This window comes from Oncorhynchus gorbuscha, linkage group LG12, assembly GCF_021184085.1.
Source record: "Oncorhynchus gorbuscha isolate QuinsamMale2020 ecotype Even-year linkage group LG12, OgorEven_v1.0, whole genome shotgun sequence".
In the NCBI taxonomy this organism is placed as follows: domain Eukaryota; kingdom Metazoa; phylum Chordata; class Actinopteri; order Salmoniformes; family Salmonidae; genus Oncorhynchus; species Oncorhynchus gorbuscha.
Window position 1 is genome coordinate 45088098 of NC_060184.1, and position 22596 is coordinate 45110693.

At 46.6% G+C, this 22596-nt stretch overlaps 1 protein-coding gene across 1 annotated transcript in view; it reads right to left on the bottom strand.

Moving 5' to 3' along the window:
• Positions 1-22596, bottom strand: part of LOC123991050 (transcriptional activator GLI3-like) — a 181850-nt gene that overhangs the window by 68093 nt on the left and 91161 nt on the right. The window contains exon 3 of the mRNA XM_046292192.1: positions 8665-8913. Coding sequence (XP_046148148.1) covers positions 8665-8913 — 249 coding nt within the window. The remainder of the gene's footprint in view (positions 1-8664; positions 8914-22596) is intronic.

Consider the following 22596-nt stretch of genomic DNA (forward strand, 5'->3'; position numbering starts at 1 on the left):
ATTAACCAAGTGGAGTTAATATTATCAAATTGTGCACCCGACAAGGGCCCTCCCTCCCTCCTCCTCCATCCCAGTACAGAGCAGCAGAAAATAACTGAAGGTTATTTCATGGGGTCCTCTGCGGAGCGCCAATCTATCTCCTGCATTTGGTGAATTCCTCCAGATTGCCTAAACTGGGGAGTAGAACAAAGCGCCGTGCGTCGGCTCACCCTCCTCTTCCTCCTCCCTCTCCTTCCCCTCCCCCTTTCCCAGCTGGGTAGATATTTACACAGCGATTTAGCGGCAGAAACACTGCACTAAAACTCTCTAGTCTCCACTCTGTCTCCCACTCTCCATCTCTCTCAATTAATTTCAAAGGGCTTTATTGGCATGGGAAACACATGTTTACATTGCCAAAGCAATGAACATTGCCAAAGCAAATGAAACATTAACATTACACTCACAAAAGTTCCAAAGGAATAAAGATGTTTAAAATTTTATATTACAGCTACTGTAAACGATGTGCAAATAGTTAAAGTACAAAAGGGAAAATAAATACACAAACATGGGTTATATTTACAATGGTGTTAGTTCTTTACTGGTTGCTCTTTTCATGTGGCAACAGGTCACAAATATTGCTTCTGTGATGGTATTTCACCCAATAGATATGGGAGTTTATCAAAATTGGATTTGTTTTTTTATTCTTAGTGAATCTATGTAATCTGAGGGAAATATGTGTCTCTAATATTGTCATACATTTGGCAGGAGGTTAGGAAGTGCAGCTCAGTTTCCACCTCATTTTGTGGGCAGAGTGCACATAGCCTGTCTTCTCTTGAGAGCCAGGTCTGCCTACGGCGGCCTCTCTAAATAGCAAGGCTATGCTCACTGAGTCTCTACGCTTTCCTTAATCTTGGGTTAGTCATAGTGGCCAGGTATTCTGCCACTGTGTACTCCTTCTCTTTCTCCCTCTCTATCTCTCTCTGCCCAGTGCATGACCCCCGAGCAGCCTGCCAGCCAGTCCACACAATCATACATCTTGCGGTAGAAAGGAAATTATTTAAACCTCAGCTTAACTCAACAGGACCAAGCTACACACTTATTTGGGTTTTATTCCCATGTGATTGATATTGGTCCGACCGAGACCATACTATTTTCAGATCTGTGTTTTTTTAAAGTCAAACTCCAATTAAAAAATAAATAGGAACAGTTTGTGCCAGACATTCCACGAAACATATGTTTTAAGCATGTCTAATGCATCGTGTATATATAGTACTATAAGTATATGATAAGATAAGATGCATTTTATTGTCAATTAACTTGAATGGAAATGTGTATTTTATGCTCACATCCCAACTGTCTCGGCTGGTGTGAGTCTGAGTCAATGGGAAAGTGCGCTATCCTTTCATTCTCTCACAGCCTAATGATGCAGGTCCACTCTGGATTGAGTAACTCTGCTGTGTGAGAGTCAATGACTGAGGCTAATACAGCTGTTCTGGCTGTAAGGCAAATAATACACAGGCCTGGCACGGCAGGGGAAAGAGGCACTCGGACCCAGCTCAATTCGGACCCACCGAGAGAGAAAGAAGCTAGCTAGTGAGCAGGGTTGGGATTCAACATGGCATTGGTCAGCATGACTGTGGCGAAGGGCATCCAAGTTGATGTCCACATGTGTTATGGGGACAGTTTAGGAGAAAACTAGGAACTTAGTAGACATTATTTATTTATTACTATCTATTTCCCTCATTAGTTATGTACATTTTACATTTACATTGTGTTGATTTATTCTGCGGTCTGATAGATTTCTTAATTTTTTTAAACGTGATATTCAAGATTCAAGAATTCTGTCCGTTATTCACATAACAAACTAAGTTGTTAGGAATTTGCATATGTAGTGCACATGCTTGTTTACAGACAATCTCTCTAAGTAGACTATATCCATTGTCCATTATGGGTGTCTAATGGAGGAAACGGTGGGTCACACCAGGCAGTGTAAAGCAAAAGGGAAACCCAGAGCTGTGTCCCAAATGGCACCCTATTCCCTACTTATGGATTCTGGCCCAAAGTAGTAGCATTTTAGTGAATAGAGTGCCATTTGGGACGCAGATCACAGCAAGCAGCAAGCAGACAAATGACTGGGGTCGTCACCTCTGGGCCAATTACAGCCCTGGCTCTTCCCCTCCGCACCGCAAAACTCTCTGTAGCCCTCTCACTCTCTTTCTCTTTCTCTCTCTCTCACAATCTTCCAAGTCTTTCTCTGTCTCTCTCCACATGGGCCTATATTTCTGTCTCTTCCTCACTTCACCCCCTTTCCTTCTCTCCCCCTTCTCTCTTTGTCCCTTACTCAAAGCCGAGCCTGATCTCCCCCCTCCCAAAAACAAGGACAACTTGTAATCCATTTACTCCACACTTGTCAACAAATTCCCCCACCAAAAATAATCCTGAATGACTTACAACCAGAGCTAGGTACTATCAAGGGAATGGAGGAGAGAGAGAGAGAGAGAGAGAGAGAGAGAGAGAGAGAGAGAGAGAGAGAGAGAGAGAGAGAGAGAGAGAGAGAGAGAGAAGGGAGAACACACAATGAGAAGGAGAGATTGCACCCAAAGAGAGAAGAGAATAGAAAAGGAGAGTAGAACATGCAATACTGTACACAGAGGAACGAGGGAGTGTAGAAGAGAAAAGAGCAGAACTTGGTGTCACAGTGATATTTTTGCATTATGTCACGCAGGCGGCGCCCTAGGGTCCCCATGGTTCCTGTGCCTGTGAGAAAAAAGGGGCGCCGTGTAAAAACTTAAAGAGGATTAACGCTGCCGGAGTGTTTTAATGAGACCTGAAAGTTGCAGGCACCGGAGAGCAACGCTGATTGAGCCGGGCCAGAGAGGCAGAGAGTCTGGCGAGAGGAGGAGATGGAGGAGGAGAGGAGAGGAGAGGAGAGGAGAGGAGAGGAGAGGAGAGGAGAGGAGAGGAGAGGAGAGGAGAGGAGAGGAGAGGAGAGGAGAGGAGAGGAGAGGAGAGGAGAGGAGAGGAGAGGAGAGGAGAGGAGAGGAGAGGAGAGGGATGGATGGATGGATGGATGGATGGAGGAATCCCTTATCTCCTCCTGAGAGGATGCTGCTCTGTGGAGCGAGATTGTCTGGAACTGCCACCTGTCCCAGCCATCTTTGAAGGAAACACTAAGCCTATGATGGCCCTGACCTCCTCGAGCTCCCATTCCTTTATGTCTCTCTTCATTTTCTGCTTTGTTACATCCCCCTCCTACTCCTCTCTCCTCTCCTTCTCCAGTCTCACTTTCTCTCTCATTGGCACTTCTTCTCTCCCGTTTTTGCCCTTCCATCTCTCTTTCTTCCTCCCTTTCTCCAGTCCTCTTTCTCTCTCTAATTTCTCTCACTTTCTGTCTCTCTCTTACACTCTGCCTCTTTTTCTCTCCCTCTCTCTGTTTTTTTTAAGTCTCTACCCTGTGGTATGGACAAGAGGATGTACTCTAGTCTACTTAGTTGCTCCAGCCCGTAACGGAGCTGGGAGGAAACATGTTAATTACCCAGCATGTCTCAGCCCCCTCCTCCTATAGAATAATAGATACAGTCCATCCTCCGGATAGAAGAAGAGAGGAGAGGGAGGCGTTGGGGGTTGGTTGAAGGGATAAGGGTGCTAACTCTATGAGAAGAGGGACACAAATCGCTGCGCTACAAGGCCGGGTGGTGAGATTTGCTTACAGTGAACAAACATATAGGCAGGCATGAAATGAGTGTGACTGTCCCACTCCACACCGGGTGATTATCCTGCTTCTTATTCCCACTCAACACTTCAGGAGGGAGAGAAAAGAAAAGGCTCAAGATGTCATGGTTTAAAAACCATCAGGAATAGGAAGAGAAGACCCATGAGCCTCATGTTGTTCCTGCCTGCACTCACGTCTTTATGGACATTATGTTGAATGGCGTTATTGTTGTGGTTGGTGGTGTGTTTGTTGATGTTAGTTGTGGTGGTGACGTATCCTTACGGACAGTCAGAGAAACATGCTGCAAGTCTTTTTTTTAAGCCTTCGCCACTTCAAAGCACGCCTATTGTTTTAGGCATGTGATGCTTCTGCGCCATTCTTAATTTGACAAGGGGGTTCAAAACACAGACAGATGTTGCATGAATGATATAAAGAAACGCCGAGTACTCATTTGTTAAGATATTTCTCATTCTTTTTGAGCCACTCCAAATGAATATTGCTATTGTTATTAACAACATTATTGTTAAAAATCCAATTCACGCATGTTCTCGGGCTCTGTGGTACTAAGAGTAAATGCAAGAAAGCCTGACCTTCACTTAGAGCGAAAGTGTCTTTCTTTGACCACTTCAAACTTTACCCGCATTATACTGTGAGATTCCTGTAATAAGCTGTATAAAAGGGGATCACAGCGATTATCCCTGGTGCGCTGGACTGCGGAGCTAATTCAAGAGCTGCCCAGCCATGTTTCTCTTTCATAATCAAAGGAGGTGGATGGAAGAGATTCCTTTCCGTGGCCTGTACTGTAAGGGTGGCCCCCGGGTTCCCCACGGGTTTCCCCCCCCCCAATTGTTCTTGAAATGGGTACATGAAATGGGTCTCCCAGCGCATCCCCGCCACCACCCCCGCTCCTCTGTATTATAATTGCTGTGGGGAGGAGTGCTTGAAACTGTTTTGCCAAAACCTGTGACAAGGAACCAATGTGGAACCCAGAAAACTGGCCTCCTTGAGCGAGGAAATGCTTTATAAAGTACTTTTCCAGTGTGGGTTATTTTCAAATTTTTTCTGTGTCAGGAAATCTTTCCTATAGTTCCTGTAGGGCCTATACTTCTGACTCTGAATCAGGGAGAGCAGTAATGCAGTCGTTAACTTTGTGACAGCCAGCTCATTCAGTTCACTGATCAGCTGCTGTAGTTTGATAAAGAGGCAGACAGATTGACGTGGACCCAGTACTTGCCATGCTACGGACCAGTAGACCTGAGTTCTCCTCTACAATGCAGCCTTGGAGGTTAACTTAACCCCTGTCTGGAGCTGGAGATCATCCCACCCCCTAATCCATTCGCCCTGGGTCTGATTGAGAGCTGGCTGGCTCCCCACAATCCCAAGTAATGGTCACTTCTGTCAGAGCTTTGGCCAAAAAGAGCATGGTTTTAAGGGATATAGCCTGATGGTATCCAAACCATCCACTAGACCAGCCATCAATTTGTACTGTACTTCCACCTTGCTATGGCTTTAGAAGCCCTGGTCTAAGAGGTCTCAGAGGTGACACATGAACAAGGTTTTGGTCTGAGGATTACCAGCTGGTGGTGCTTGGCCTAGGATCTTGATCTTGGCTGATATAGGCCCACGTATACTTCAGCTACAAAAGTCTGTCTCGGTCCACATAATGACCTACTACTGTGTCATCACAGACACACACAACCACCAAGCAGCCTTGGTCATTGAGGAACCAACCAACATACTTAGTGCTGGGGAGGGTGAGAGGGTGGGTAAAGCTTAGTGATTTTCCCACCCTCCCCAGTCGCCTTCCTTTGACAATGTTTTTTCTGATGTTTCAATACTGCTAGGATTGGAAAGAAACATAAGAAAGCTGTCCATTGAAGAGAATGTGCTTACAATCCCACAACGGGACATGTTTTGACTGGCTGGGGAAGGAAGAAGAAGTGTTTAAGAATAAGACAAACACTTGGAGGAAGAAGAGGGATCCCGGTGGAGAGAGTAAGCGGAGACAACAGACGGAACTCCAGCAAGTGTTCTACTGTTGCTGAGGACCATTGACCAGCTAATAAGCCCACAATGTAAACAGATGTCGCTAGTGCCGCCATGGTAATGCCTTCACAATACACATCTCCTTCGCAATACACAAATCTTTAAAAACTTTAAAAGTTTCTCATTCATCCTCCTCCCCAAAGCTTCCTCCTCCTTATCCAAGCAAAAGCCCCACGTATTAGTGTTGTGGTAAGCGGGATATGTACACTTACCCAGTGTTGGCCCAAGAAAAGAGTCTTAGACTCTATGCATCACTGCAATTTAGCTAATGCACGTAATAGGGGCTATTTTTTTCTTAATGCCTCCTCCTTGATGTGCGCAAGTGGGTGTACAGGTGAGAATAAACACAGTCCTTAGGGGAGTAGGATAGAGCACAGAATGGGCTGTCCCCCTACTCTTCTACCCCATCGCCGCCACAGCGACAACCATGACAACCCAGCAGTCCAAGTGCGCTTGAGGCTGCAGGTGCCGGCGTGTTTAGCTGCATTAAGCACTGACAACACACCAGCGGGAAGAGTAATCACATTTACCTGGCTGTCAGCCATGGCCAGGTTGTGTAGCGCCCCGCACTCTGCAAGCACAGCACAAAGACCCAGGACTCCCTCTCCATCACCCTCACATGCACAACACACACCTGGGATACATTTAGGAAGGTGATAGTCAGTCAGAGACCCCAGGGAGAGGGGAGTGTTGGTGGAGTGAAACCATGGAAGGATGGGCGGGAAGGGGGTGCTCAACCCAGCACAGGGATCAATGTTCTTCACACTTCCCAGCCTCTGGGGGTAGCAGTGGTGGAGCCATGGGGCTTCGTGTTCAAAGGGGCCATCGGCGGATTAGGAGCCTAGGGGCCTGGAGCATGGGCCAATCAGACAGAATGGAACCGGCCAACCGGCAGGCGCCTTCAGGGACACCTCGTGTTCCCCACACCTGGTACCAGAGGAAGCCATTTTACACAGCCCCCGGCCTGCTCCTTTCTCTCACCTCTGGTCGTAACTCTTTCTGAAGTGAGTCAGGGTGAGGGCACGTTCCAACGACATCCATTGGCATTTCACTCCACCCTCAGAGGAAAAACAACTGCCTTGGCATTTCAGCATGTGCTCCATTAGGCATCTAAATTCTGTTAAATACAGCCTCTAGTGAGAGTGAGAGTGAGAGTGAGAGTGAGGGAGAGAGAGAGAGTGAGAGTGAGAGTGAGAGTGAGAGAGAGTGAGAGAGAGAGAGAGAGAGAGAGAGAGAGAGAGAGAGAGAGAGAGAGAGAGAGAGAGAGAGAGAGAGAGAGAGAGTGAGAGACGGAAGACAGTGCGCCCCAATAGCAGTATGACTCTCTCCATCCACTGCCTGTTCTGGCTCTATGGCCCCTTTGACTTTTCCTACTGCTTCTGAACTCTCCATTTGATTGTGACTTTTAAGCACTACCCCGAGGCACTGCCACCCCTTACTGTGACCCCCAACCACCACCCCAACCACAAGCCACCCCAACCACGGCCCCTAGTTTCCCTTGGCTTCAGTGGTCTGGAACCCTCTACCACCAGTGCTCACACACACACTTTCTCTCACACACACACACACACACACACACACACACACACACACACACACACACACACACACACACACACACACACACACACACACACACACACACACACACACACACACACACACACACACACACACACACAGTGGCAGTCATGCTGAGCTAAGACCGGGCTGTAATCGACAGTAATGTTCTGCTTGCGAGGATCCTGTCGGCTATGCCAAAGAACAGACCCTGGGCCCGAATTTAAGTAACCTTTCCCATTAGTACTGTAGCTTTGTGGTGGATGTACGCACCAGTGCGTACAAAGGAGATGCCGGCTAATGAACTAAATACATACAGCTACTGTAAAGGACCAAGGCTGGAGCCAGGGAGAGAGAGACCTTTTCATTACAGCCTACAGATTAAAACTACTCGGTCAGGCTCAATTCGCAGGCAATTTAGCGAAACTAAACAGGCCATCACATCAAATCCTTGTCCGGAGGCCACGCACATGCACAAAATTGACCTCCTAAACGCCGCAACCCCCCCCCCCGCTCTCCACTCATCTGTCTCTCATTCTATAACTGCATCTTTCTCTTATTCCTTTGTTCTATTTCCCTCTCTCACTCGCTCTCTAACCACGGCTCCTTCACTCCTCTCTCTCTCTAATATTTTATTTTTTGAGCATACTCTCCCTCTTCCTCAAACCTCATGTCCCTCCCTTCTCTTTTCATATCAACGGTATCTTTCTACCTCACTCTATCACCCTCACTCCTCCATTCCTCCCCCTTCCCCACACTCTCTCCGTCCCAGTGAGAGAGAAGGGAGACGAGGGGTTAGTGAGAGTGGTTTGACTGTGCAGTGCAGTGTTGTGTTGGGGCTTTGATGTGTGTGTTGATGAGTGAAAGTGGAGTACTGTGCCCAGGCAGGCCCCTAATGAGAGAATTAAGAAGCTACGCTGAACGCTCCACATACTAACTTCCCAGAGAGCGAGAAAGCATCTGATCCGTCAGGCCTAATCAAGTGACTAGCAGCCCTGCCTTTTACCTATTACTGTACAAAGAGAACCTTGGTGCCACTGTTGGGGGGGTGGGGGGGTGGGTCTACATGCAAGTCCTTGAGCCTGCAGCCTTACTCAAATTACAGTATATTGTTCATAAATATACATAGAACAAGGCCAAATGTTCTATCTTAACCCCCCGAAAATATTGTATGTTAGGTTTTATGTAATTATCCATCAATTTAGTAAATCACTGAGGCAATTCAAGTTGTCTGATGACCTAAAGCCCTGTCGACACAAACTAGCCATGTACCCACTACTTTTGACTTCATAAACACTCTAACAATCATAAAAGAACAACCTATCCAACCCCTCCTCTTTAAAGTGAGTTCTGTTTTATGTACTCACCGTAGTGGGAATCCAGGTATCCGTTGCGGGGATCCATGGCAAACAGCGTTCCGCGATAGGGCAGGCCGTGGTCCGCCAGGTGGGGCAGTGAGCTGTGCAGCTCTTTCTTTACCAGTGGGGGGCGCTCTTCTGTGGCCGTGGAGGACTCCTCACCCAGCTTGCTTCCAGGGGTGCCAGGCGTGGAGGCCTGGGTGCTGATGGCGTTGCGCCTCTCGCGGTGGTGGTACTGCGTGCCCAATCGCTCATCTTCTTTAAGGGGACGGGGGGAGAGAGAGGGTGAAATTATATATTTGGGTAAAAATATGAGTCCATATTTACTGACGATACAGCATAGATCTCGGTACATTGAAATATAGTCAATGTATAGAGTCGAAAGGCTGCTTAATTCTTCACAACCTGAAATCCATTTGGTTGTGAAAGTGGTTTCACTGTCAGTAGAATCATAACAGTGACTTACGGCTGCTGCCAACAAAGGGAAATTCTTTACCTCTCAGAGTATGCACACACACAAACACGCGTGCACACAAGACAAGACACCCATGGACATGGGAAAGAAGTAAGATCACGTAGCATACTCCTGTGAGGGGCAGTAGATTTGTTTTGTACACCTGCAACCAACCAAGTACGTAAATCCACCTGGGTTTAGCCTCCATAGGAGCCATCTGAACTGTTGAGTTCTCAAGCAGCAGTCAGATACATCCAATAGGACTCATCTCTGGTGCTCTCACCAACTAAACAAACCCAACCCCCTGCATCGTGGCCACAGTCAGAGGGGGAGCGATTCCCACAAGTCAGATCTTAAAGGCAGCTCTGTTCTTTTTATAAAATAAATGGATTCCCATGGAGAAAGCAACCGGGTCTTCTCGCCTGCATTCCAAACGGCCCATTAACCAGCCTCATGGGTAGTATCAAACCCCCCCTCTTCCTCCATTCCCCTCCTCAACCCCCCGTCTTCCAGAGTAATCTCTCGCTCTTTTTCTCTCAGGGTGAAGGAGAGAAATTAAGAGGAGAGATGGAGAGACGGAAAGGAGAGTTCCCCTGAGAAGCTATCCCTAGTGTGCTGGGCAGAGTTTGTGGGGATAAAAGTGAAGAGAGTTCAAGGGCTGATCTGCTTTGGAAAGACTTGACCTTTGACCTAAACATTGACCCTGGCCTTCATGGGGTCGCCTGGCCCCTGACCTGGTGTGTGATACTGTACAGACTTATTAGGAGTAGTCCCTAAAGGAGTAGTCCCTAAAAAATTCTGGTCTGAGATTATTCCTATCATCAGAATCTATAGTATGATTATGATAAATTATTAGAGCTGAATATTTTTAGGTAAATGCTTTGTACGATTGAAAGTTTTACACTGGCAGCTCTAGCCTTGCGCAATTCAGAGCTATTGTGGAGGCAGTTTGATTCAGTTACATACGATTCTATCAATCTTTCTCAATGCCTCATATCCAACCTATTCCTCTACCAGATCCAGAGTCCAACAAGTTTATCCTGACTGAGCAACAGATTCACTTCATTAGACGCTGCTGGGTAATCTCCCCTGGTCCAAGTTCCTGGTTGATTCTAAGTTCACTGTGGTTGTTGATGATCAGCACGGTCCAGTGCCCATTACCCACAGCCTGTCTCTGTCTCTCTCTCTCTGTCTCTCTCTTTTAAATGTCTCACTGAGGGCCCTGGCAGAGTGCCGCGGTGTCGGTGCCAAAGGTTCTGTAGCACTTACCAGCCTAGCACCGCAAGGCCCCCCTATGAACTGCAGGCAGCGGAAAACTGCAGCCCTCCAAAAGCCAATTAAGAGGAGAAGAGAGGGCTCGAGTTGGCCGCTACAGTAGCGAGAGAGTGGCACGAAAAGAGAGAGAAAGAGAGAGAAGAGAGAAAGAGAGAGACCCACGGGTCTGTCATTTACTCCTCTCACTCTCCCACATCCATTACCTGCGTTAGGGCCCAGCCATGCCCCGAATGGCACCATGGCGCTCGGAGCAGCAAATTCCACGAGTCTTAACGCGGAACTGACAAGCCAGTGAGAGAGCAGAGGCTCACGCTCTCATCCGCAGGAATTGACAGTGTCAGTTATGATATAAGTATTTAATCCTATACTGCACAGCCCCTGATCTTATTAAGGGAATAATGGCATTTATGCTGTTAAAGCTGGATTAATAGGGTCTTCTCTAGCAAAGCGCAATATTAACATAAAGGGATTTCAGACTCTGGGTTCATGTTCTCGCACGAATTGGATTTAAGGAAGGAAGTCGCGACTGTAAACTGTGCTGGGAGCCAATAGAGCAAAGGATAGTGCTGCTGAGAGTAGTGTGGGTTTATATGTACTGAATACTCATCCAGCAAACACAGTGCAGAGGCCAGGAATAAGACCTTGCATATAAGGTAGACCCGGGATAAGTTTCTGGTTCTTGTTCTAGTTTATTTATGTATGAGTTCCCTAGACTTGACATACACAATGTGCTTGTAGCAATAATCTTTGGACTTATGCAAGTGAAGCCAAACTCCCACAAGCCCAGCTAAACAGTGTATATGAACTCTTTCTAGAGACAAAATACTGTGGTCATTATTCCCAAAGATATTATTACACTACATTCCTATCTTTCTCTTTGGCTTCTTCCCCTCTCCCCAGTTGGGTGTCTCTCTTTCTCTCCCTCCCTCCCCCTCTCTATCTATTTCTCTCTCAGTGAAATCCAGCCCTATTCACTCATGTCTCTGAGATGTCAAGCAGATAATAGTAAAATCAAACCAGTGTCACGCCATTCCCCTCCTCCCTCTACTTCGCCATGGTGAACTGAGTCAGGGGGGTTCATCATTCTTCCGTATACCACCTTAACGGTGTCTATTTTTTCAGTCTATACCTGTCACACCCTGATCTGACTCACCAGTCTTTGTGCTTGTCTCCACCCCCCTACAGGTGTCACCCATCTTCCCCATTATCCCCTGTGTATTTTTACCTGTGTTCTCTGTTTGTCTGTTGCCACTTCGTTTTGTTCGTGAAACCTCCCCGTGTTTGTTTCTTGATCATGTTTTCTGGCCCTTCACATTTTTTAGCGCTCTGCCTGTCCTGACCCTGAGACTGCCTGCTGTTCTGTACCTTGCCCCACCTTATTGGAATATTGACCCCTGCCTTCCCTGACCCTGGAACTGCCTGCTGTTCTGTACCTTGCCCCAACTTACTGGAATATTGACCCCTGCCTGCCCTGACCCTGAGACTGCCTGACGTTCTGGACCTTTTGCACCCTCTCTGGATTATTGACCCCTGCCTGCCGTTGTTTGCCTGCCCCTGTATTACAAATAAACTTTTGGTTCTTCGACACTGTCTATATCTGGGTCATACCTGAAACGTGACATACCATCTAAATGGGTTCTTTATTTCAGCGTTTACCACCTAAAATGGGTTCATTATTTCAGCATATACAGTTGAAGTCGGAAGTTTACATACACCTCAGCCAAATAGATTTAAACTCAGTTTTTCACAATACCTGACATTTTATCCATGTAAAAGTTCCCTGTCTTAGGTCAGTTAGGATAACCACTTTATTTTAAGAATGTGAAATGTCAGAATAATTCTAGAGAGAATGATTTATTTCAGCTTTTATTTATTTCATCACATTCCCAGTGGGTCAACTTAAGTTGGCGTATGTAAACTTCAAACTTTAATGTCATCCAACCAAAATGGCTGGAAAACTTGGCTATATTTTATTTGACTTTATTTTAACCCTTCTGAGCTTCATATGTGCAGTTTACTGATAATGAGTCTTACAATCAGGTCCAAAACGCCACACTTGATAAAAATAAGCAATAGACTGTATAAAAATAAATAATACAAATACCTAACTATGTTGAATGCTCAAAAAAATAGGAAATTATATTATTTTATTCTAATGCAATTACTCAGAGAAAGCGATTTTGTTAAACAAGTAATATTCTTGTCTTCTCAAAAATATATGGGTTAAAATTATTGGCACCCCTGTTTTCAATACCTCACCTTGTGAGGATAATGGCACTGAGCCTTTTTCTTAAATGTTTTAAGGGATTGGAGAACACATTGGGAGGGACCTTAGACCATTCTTCCATACAGAATATTTTCAGATCCTTGATATCCTTCATCTGTGCTTATGGACTGACCTCTTCAATTCAAACCACAGGTTTTCAAAGGAGTTCAAACCCAGAGACTGAGAGGGCCATTTCAAAATGTTGATTTTGTGGCCAGTGAACAATTTCTTTGTGAATTTTGATGTGTGCTTGAGGTTAATTGTCTTGCTGGAAGATCCACTTGCGGCCAAGATTCAGCCTCCTGGCAGAGGCAACCAGATTTTGGGCTAAAATGTCCTGGTAATGTAAAGCAAAAACAAGATTGGAGCATACAATTTAGCTCAGAGGCTTTCCAGTCAGCGTTCTCATCCATTGCGGTGGCACTGAGTGCTCTTGCTCTGATGTGGAGGACACAGGTGTCTGCAAACACTTTGAAAAGCCTGAACTTCAGGAGCACCTCTCCAACCCTGACCATCATCAGCCTCAAACAGACCCTTTTGGATTTTTCTCTTTCTTCCTTCCCTTTCATTCCTCTTTAATTTCCCCCCCTTTTTCCCATCGTTTCCCCCATCCCGTCCTCTTCTCTTCCACCGATTCACAGGTCTATTCACCAACAACACAAAGCAGCAAGCCGGTCCTCAGTGGAAGGGGAAGCATGCCTCACACACAAAAAAAATGAAAAAAGAACTGTCCTGGTCTCTCTATGGTGGTTGAATTTCTTAACATATTTTCAAAAAGCGCTTAAATGCCTGGAGGCGATAGGAAGAAACAAGCTAATGGTGGATGGGGAGCACTGAACAAATTTCAGAGCCCTTTCCTGCTCGCGTTTGAGGTTGAAAGTGAGCTCCTACCTTTCAAGTTTCAAAGTCCTCCTTCCTCCTGCATTGTCACTGAAGGATTTGAAAAGAAGGTAATTGTGCTCACTGCCGTCCTGATCAGAGCGCACGCTAGTATTTCAGGGGCTTTCTCTGCCACTATAATGGAGCCTAGTGCTCTCTCCACCCTCTCTCCCTGGCATTCTTGTTCTCTACCCACCTTCTCACTCACTTTTTCCTCTTCCTCTCTCATTCTTCATTTTCACATGCTCTCACTTTCTATTTCACTTTCTCTCTCTCTCGATCTCTCTTTCTCGCCCAGCCAGCCGGTCATTAAATCCTAATGTCCAGGTTTCTCCCCTTTTTATTCTGGGGCCGTTCAATGTAAAAGGCTGCTCTGGATACCTTTAGAGAAGCCCCATGCCTGAGCAGGGGAGGGCCTTTAATGGCTGAGCATAAAGGAGGAGGGAACTCATGCAACAAATGACAAAATTAAATTATAATGAGGTATGGAGTGGAGAGGAGCCAATTCCTTTGAGGAATGGAAAGAGAGAGAGATAGAGAGTCGGGCCCTGGGACAAGGGGGCTGAAGTTAAGGGTGCCTGGCTAATTCAAAGTAATGAGAGAGAGAGAAGACAAAAAGCCTGGCTGCTTCGGAGGGAGTTAGTGTTTCTCAAAGGCAGCAGCCGTTGTGTATAACAAGAGTTGGAGTGCCAATCTGCTCCAGCCTCTCAGACATTTGACTTGGTACCCTACAGACAAGATGATTTAGTAGTCTCTTTCGCCTTACGCTACTACATGTGTTTCAGTCAGAGGATCACGAAGGGGCATTTGCACATTGTTGCACATTCTACACACTGAACCGGCTTTGTTGGGCGGAACCTTTATGATTAAGGAGGTGTCATTCGTTGTGCCTCTGAACAAGTGCCAGCAGCAACACAACTATTCTCCTCCACCTGCACATTTTTGCAAGTCATGTTGTCGGTGGCGTGGTGATGGGGTTTGGCTGGAGAACCCGATGGAGGAAGGGGGAGAGGAGGACTGGAGGATGCAGACGGAAAACACAAAACGCTTCTTCAAAGCTCCTCTCCTCCTGTGCAATAATCTTTCTCTCTCTCATCTTTTTTCTTTCTCTTGTAAATCAACTCCCGGCAAAAAGACTCAAGACTACCCAATTAACAATGAAAGAAGGAGGAGAAATTACAGCAGCTGGCTAGGGTTTAATAAGAGCGCAGCAGCTACCTCTCCAAGCGGCTTAGGGAGAGCTTGCTTTACCTGGCACCTGCGCTATCTATAGACGGAGGGAATAATTTACGATTAGCAGAACAGGCTGAAAGGAGAAAGAGAGAGTGAGAGAGAACCTTCAAACTCCAAGAGAGGAGGAATCACAAACACAACAAGAGAAGTGATCAGCATGGATAAGTGCAATTGTCTGCGTTTTTCTGATCAACTTCTTGGCTAGCTGTCCTATAGGATGCAGGTTTTTGTAAGAATGTTTCCTTTTAAACCCTGCTGAGGGAGCTTCAGTGGCATCTCCCACACCAGAGTTCAGTTGTGTATTGTGTTAAAGGTGACTGAGTCTTAACGGAACTTTTTCAAGTGTCTTTCACATGGAAACGGGTCATTGTCAAATGTCACGACACTAGCACAACATCAAATAACAACCTGTTCTCTTAACCTCCTAAGCCATGATCTATAGCATCATGGACAATAGACTATTGGCCATCTTCCCATTTATCAATCACAAATCATAGATGTATGAATATAACTTTGATAATATTTATTTTCAGGATACCAACAGAGAAAAGTAGACAATTACCAATCTATAAAATCAATGTGGAAACCACACAAAAGTGTGCAATTGCGCAATACGCCAGAGTTCCCTCTGTAACTTTTAGTCCTTGTCTTATTTCTTCTCTCTGCAGAGTGGTCCCATAGTGCCACATTATTTAAATACGGGCACTGTGAGTGATACTTGGAGTAATTACAGTGAGAAGCGTTGGGCAAGTCGGGATGATTCCTGCTCCACACTGGCAACCCGTTGTCAGCCTCTGATTTCCCCCCACAGCCCCGACTGCTGCGCTCCTCAATATTCATCTAGGGTCATTTTTGACGGCTCCCATGTCTCAGTTTGGCTCTGTGGTGCACCGCCCCAATCCCCCCCCCCCCCCCCGTCTCCCGTGCCTGGAGTCCCACACTCTGGCACTGGGGCTCTTCTGGCTCTCAGTCACAGGCCATTGCCTAGAGCAGGGTTTCCCATACTCAGTCCTGCCCCGCCCAAAAAATGTGCACCCATGGGGGGACCCAAGACAGAGTTTGGGAAACCCTGGCCTAGAAGGTAGAGAGAAGAGAGGGGAGGAATCAAAAGAAAGCTAGGCTTCTTCCACTTTACCATGTCTCTGTGCTCTCTGTGCTCAAATCAGCCTCACAGCAGGGCTGTGTCTAACCCCACTCCAATCCCCACTGAATACCTTTCACATATCAGGGGCCTGACGCAGGCCCACCGTTGGGGCACGGAGCACTCTCTACAGCCCCTCAACCCATTTCATCAGGAGCACATTGTGAAGAAGCAGTGATGTTCTAGTCAAAGAGCTACAAGCCATGGGTATCCATGCCTTTTAGAATGTTTAAGAATTTCAGTCAAAGGGCACCTTGGCTCATTTTCTTTTAAGGATCAAACCCAGGAGATGCATTTGATCAGTGCTCAAACCCCACAAAGGCAATGACAAAGGCAATTTCCACTATATTCACTTAAACTGAAAAGAAAAAAAAGCTTTGGGTTCCATGTTTCATGAGCTGAAATAAAAGATCCCAGAAATGTTCCATATACACAAAAGGCTTATTTCTCTCAAATGTTGTTTACATCCCTGTTATTAAGCATTTCTCCTTTGCTAAGATAATCCATACAGGTGTGGCATATCAAGAAGCAGATTAAACAGAATGATCATTACACAGGTGTACCTTGTGCTGGGGACAATAAAAAGCCACTCTAAAATGTGCAGTTTTGTCTCGCAACACAATGCCACAGATGTCTCAAGTTGAGGGAGTGTGCAATTGGCATGCTGACTGCAGGAATAACCACCGGAACTACCACCAGATAATTTAATATTAATTTCTCTACCATAAGCCACCTCTAACATTGTTTTAGAGAATTTGGCAGTATGTCCAACCGGCTTCACAACCGCAGACCACGTTTAACCACGCCAGCCCAGGACCTAGACATCCGGCTTCTTCACCTGCGGGATCGTCTGAGACCATCCACCCAGACAGCTGCACAATCTGTCAGAAACCCTCTCAGGGAAGCTCATCTGTGTGCACATCATCCTCACCAGGATCTTGACCTGACTGCAGTTCGGCATGGTAACTGACTTGAGTGGGCAAACGCTCACCTTCGATGGCCACTGGCACCTGGAGAAGTGTGCTCTTTACAGATGAATACAGTACCAGGCAGATGGCAGACAGGCAGTATGGCATTGTGTGGGCGAGCGGTTTGCTGATCTCAACGTTGTGAACAGAGTGCCCTAGGGTGCCACAGGGTGGCGGAGGGGTTATGGAGGGGTTATGCATAACCTATGGACAACAAACAGAATTGCATTTTATCAATGGCAATTTGAATGGACAGAGAAACCGTGAAGAGATCCTGAGGTCCATTGTCGTGTAATTCATCAGCCGCCATCACCTCATGTTTCAGCATGATAATGCACGGTCCCATGTCGCAAGGATCTGTACAAATTTCCTGGAAGCTGAAATTGTCCCAGTTCTTCCATGGCCTGCATACTCACCAGACATTTCACCCATTGAGCAAGTTTGGGATGCCCTGGATTGATGTGTACGGCAGAATGTTCCAGTTCCCGCCAATATCCAGCAAGTTCGCACAGCCATTGAAGAGGAGTGGGACAACATTCCACAGGCCACAATCAACAGCCTGAACAACTCTATGCGCAGGAGATGTGTCACGCTGCATGAGGCAAATGGTGGTCACACCAGATACTGACTGGTTTCCTGACCCATGCCCCTACTTTATGTTTTAAGGTATCTGTGACCAACAGATGCATATCTGTATTCTCAGTCATGTGAAATCCATAGTTTCATACATTAGGGCCTAATGAATTAATTTCAATTGACTGATTTCCTTATAAGAACTGTAACTCAGTAACATCTTTTAAATTGTTGCGTTTCTATTTTTGTTCAGTGTATTAGCGGTGGGTCATGGCACTCAGATTAGGAGGCACTCGCCAAGAGAATCTGGACACCCAGCCAAAGCAAGAGGTGGGGAAGTGACAACCAACAGTTAGAGCATGCCACTGTGGTAGTGAAAACAATACAGAATTATACAAAATATTATACATTTACTTCACTAAAGTTTCTGCAAACTCTATGAAGAGTCTCAAGGCTGCTTTGCTGCTTTGCTAACACATTGCGATGGATAGATGATGGAAAGCAAAGGCTATCTTTTTCAAACAGAAATTTGCATCCTGTAGCACTAACTCCAAAACGTTTTGGGACACTGTAAAGTCCATGAGAACAAGAGCACCTCCTAGGTAACAGTGTCACCACCGATAAATCTACGATAATCGAGAATTTCAATAAGCATTTCTCTACGGCTGACCATGCTAAAATCCTGGCTACCCCAACCACGGCCAACAGCTCCGCACTACCCCAACCACGGCCAACAGCGCCGCACCCCCCGCAACTACTTGCCCAAGCCTCTCCAGCTTCTCCTTCAACCAAATCCAGATAGCAGATGTTCTGAAAGAGCTGCAAAACCTGGACCCGTACAAATCAGCTGGGCTAGACAATCTGGACCCTCTCTTTCTAAAATGATCTGCCGCTATATTTTTGCAACCGCTATTACTAGTCTGTTCAACCTCTCTTTTGTATCGTCCGAGATCCCTAAAGATTGGAAAGCTGCCGCGGTCATCCCCCTCTTCAAAGGGGGAGAAACTCTAGACGAAAACTGTTATAGACATATATCCATCCTGCCCTGCCTTTCTAAAGTCTTCGAAAGCCAAGTTAATAAACAGATCACTGACCATTTCGAATTGCTGTGCAATCTGTTTTTTGAGCTGGTCACGGGTGCACCTCAGCCACGCTCAAGGTACTAAACGATATCAAAACCGTCATCGATAAAAGACAGACTGTGCAGCCGTCTACATCGACCTAGCCAAGGCTTTCGACTCTCAATCACGGTATTCTTATCGGCAGACTCAACAGCCTTGGTTTCTCAAATGACTGCCGCGCCTGGTTCACCAACTACTTCTCAGATCGAGTTCAGTGTGTCAAATCGGAGGGCCTGTTGTCCGGACCTCTGGCAGTTTCTATGGGGGTACTAAAGGAATCGATTCTCTGTTTATATCAACAATGTCGCTCTTGCTGCGGGTGATTCCGGATTATTTATATTATATTTCCGCATTATTATTCCGGAGTTCTAAATTGAGCAGCTGCTGAAAAATGAGCTCCTGTATTTATTGAGATTTAAATGTTTTTTTAGAGTGAAGTACATCGAAAAAATCAAGAGAAAACTGCAAGACTCAATAGAAGACAAAACAAGGAACAAACTAAACAAGACAGGCTTTTGAAAAATTAACTATTTTTTTTCATAAAATTGTACAGTTATCTTAGCTAGGTGAATTGCTAGCAGAATTGTTTACTTGTTGCTAAGCAGTTGCTAGGGACTCTCCTGGAAGAAGCTAGCTAGCTTACAAAGAATAACAACAAAAAATATCTAGTTAACAGAAGAAAGGAAGACAAAATAAGGACAAAAGAAGGACAGAAGAAAAAGGAAAAGAAAGAGGACAACAAAGTGAAACAGTCAGCACTTCTATTGCAACTTCGTATTTCGTCGTCCTAACGTAGTCTACACTGCTATCTGCCCAGCAGCTAGCCAGCTAGCAAACGTCCACCGTCTACCGAATAGCAGCACTGTAGAAACTATTACACTCAACTGAACGACTTGATTAGTGTAGTGTTAGCTAGCTACATAGTTGTCTTTGCTGTCTTCGTATCCAAGATAATTGTGTAGTTTAGAGCGTGTAGTCTTAGAGTGATTATCTTAATTTACCGAGGTTAGCTAGCCAGCTATTTGTCGTCCTTAACGTAGGAGACACTGCTAGCTAGCCAACAGCTAGCCAACGTCTACTGAATAGAACTTCCGCACTCAACAACCCGGTCGCATTCCGCTTCGCTCCACAGGTAGTATCACATTTTTCATTTCATTTCATTACAGCACAACGGTTTGATTTGTTTGATCGTAGCTAGCTACATAGCTAGCTACATAGCCGTCTGTGTATCAAAGATAATTGTGTAGTCTAGAGCGATTTTCTAGGTTAGCTAGCCAGCTATTGTCGTTCTTTTAACGCAACATAACGTAATCAACAGTGCTAGCTAGCCAGCTAGCCCCGAATAGCAGCACTGTAGAAACTACTACACTCAACGGAACGACTTGATTAGTGTAGTGTCAACAACGCAGCCACTGTCAGCTAGCCTACAAAGTCAACAACGCAGCCACTGCCAGCTAGCCTACTTCAGCAGTACTGTATCATTTTTAATAATTTTAGTCAATAAGATTCTTGCTACGTAAGCTTAACTTTCTGAACATTCGAGACGTGTAGTCCACTTGTCATTCCAATCTCCTTGCATTAGCGTAGCCTCTTCTGTAGCCTGTCAACTATGTGTCTGTCTATCCCTGTTCTCTCCTCTCTGCACAGACCATACAAACGCTCCACACCGCGTGGCCGCTGCCACCCTAATCTGGTGGTCCCAGCGCGCACGACCCACGTGGAGTTCCAGGTCTCCGGTAGCCTCTGGAACTGCCGATCTGCAGCCAACAAGGCAGAGTTCATCTCAGCCTATGCCTCCCTCCAGTTCCTCGACTTCTTGGCACTGACAGAAACATGGATCAAATGGAGGAAAACTCGCCTCCCTGCGGACCTGGCATCCTTTCACTCCCTCCTCTCTACATTTTCCTCCTCTGTCTCTGCTGCTAAAGCCACTTTCTACCACTCTAAATTCCAAGCATCTGCCTCTAACCCTAGGAAGCTCTTTGCCACATTCTCCTCCCTCCTGAATCCTCCTCCCCCTCCCCCCTCCTCCCTCTCTGCAGATGACTTCGTCAACCATTTTGAAAAGAAGATCGACGACATCCGATCCTCGTTTGCTAAGTCAAACAACACCGCTGGTTCTGCTCACACTGCCCTACCCTGTGCTCTGACCTCTTTCTCCCTCTCTCTCCAGATGAAATCTCGCGTCTTGTGACGGCCGGCCGCCCAACAACCTGCCCGCTCGACCCTATCCCCTCCTCTCTTCTCCAGACCATTTCCGGAGACCTTCTCCCTTACCTCACCTCGCTCATCAACTTATCCCTGACCGCTGGCTACGTCCCTTCCGTCTTCAAGAGAGCGAGAGTTGCACCCCTTCTGAAAAAACCTACACTCGATCCCTCCGATGTCAACAACTACAGACCAGTATCCCTTCTTTCTTTTCTCTCCAAAACTCTTGAACGTGCCGTCCTTGGTCAGCTCTCCCGCTATCTCTCTCAGAATGACCTTCTTGATCCAAATCAGTCAGGTTTCAAGACTAGTCATTCAACTGAGACTGCTCTTCTCTGTATCACGGAGGCGCTCCGCACCGCTAAAGCTAACTCTCTCTCCTCTGCTCTCATCCTTCTAGACCTATCGGCTGCCTTCGATACTGTGAACCATCAGATCCTCCTCTCCACCCTCTCCGAGTTGGGCATCTCCGGCGCGGCCCACGCTTGGATTGCGTCCTACCTGACAGGTCGCTCCTACCAGGTGGCGTGGCGAGAATCTGTCTCCTCACCACGCGCTCTCACCACTGGTGTCCCCCAGGGCTCTGTTCTAGGCCCTCTCCTATTCTCGCTATACACCAAGTCACTTGGCTCTGTCATAACCTCACATGGTCTCTCCTATCATTGCTATGCAGACGACACACAATTAATCTTCTCCTTTCCCCCTTCTGATGACCAGGTGGCGAATCGCATCTCTGCATGTCTGGCAGACATATCAGTGTGGATGACGGATCACCACCTCAAGCTGAACTTCGGCAAGACGGAGCTGCTCTTCCTCCCGGGGAAGGACTGCCCGTTCCATGATCTCGCCATCACGGTTGACAACTCCATTGTGTCCTCCTCCCAGAGCGCTAAGAACCTTGGCGTGATCCTGGACAACAAACTGTCGTTCTCAACTAACATCAAGGCGGTGGCCCGTTCCTGTAGGTTCATGCTCTACAACATCCGCAGAGTACGACCCTGCCTCACACAGGAAGCGGCGCAGGTCCTAATCCAGGCACTTGTCATCTCCCGTCTGGATTACTGCAACTCGCTGTTGGCTGGGCTCCCTGCCTGTGCCATTAAACCCTACAACTCATCCAGAATGCCGCAGCCCGTCTAGTGTTCAACCTTCCCAAGTTCTCTCACGTCACCCCGCTCCTCCGCTCTCTCCACTGGCTTCCAGTTGAAGCTCGCATCCGCTACAAGACCATGGTGCTTGCCTACGGAGCTGTGAGGGGAACGGCACCTCAGTACCTCCAGGCTCTGATCAGGCCCTACACCCAAATAAGGGCACTGCGTTCATCCACCTCTGGCCTGCTCGCCTCCCTACCACTGAGGAAGTACAGTTCCCGCTCAGCTCAGTCAAAACTGTTCGCTGCTCTGGCTCCCCAATGGTGGAACAAACTCCCTCACGACGCCAGGACAGCGGAGTCAATCACCACCTTCCGGAGACACCTGAAACCCCACCTCTTTAAGGAATACCTAGGATAGGATAAAGTAATCCTTCTCACCCCCTCCCCCCTTAAAATATTTAGATGCACTATTGTAAAGTGGTTGTTCCACTGGATGTCATAAGGTGAATGCACCAATTTGTAAGTCGCTCTGGATAAGAGCGTCTGCTAAATGACTTAAATGTAAATGTAAATGATTCCCTGATCCACCTCTACGCAGACGACACCATTCTGCACATCCTGTGACACTGTGTTAACTAACCTCAAAACGAGCTTCAATGCCATACAACACTCCTTCGGTGGCCTCCAACTGCTCATAAACGCTAGTAAAACCAAATGCATGCTTTTCAAC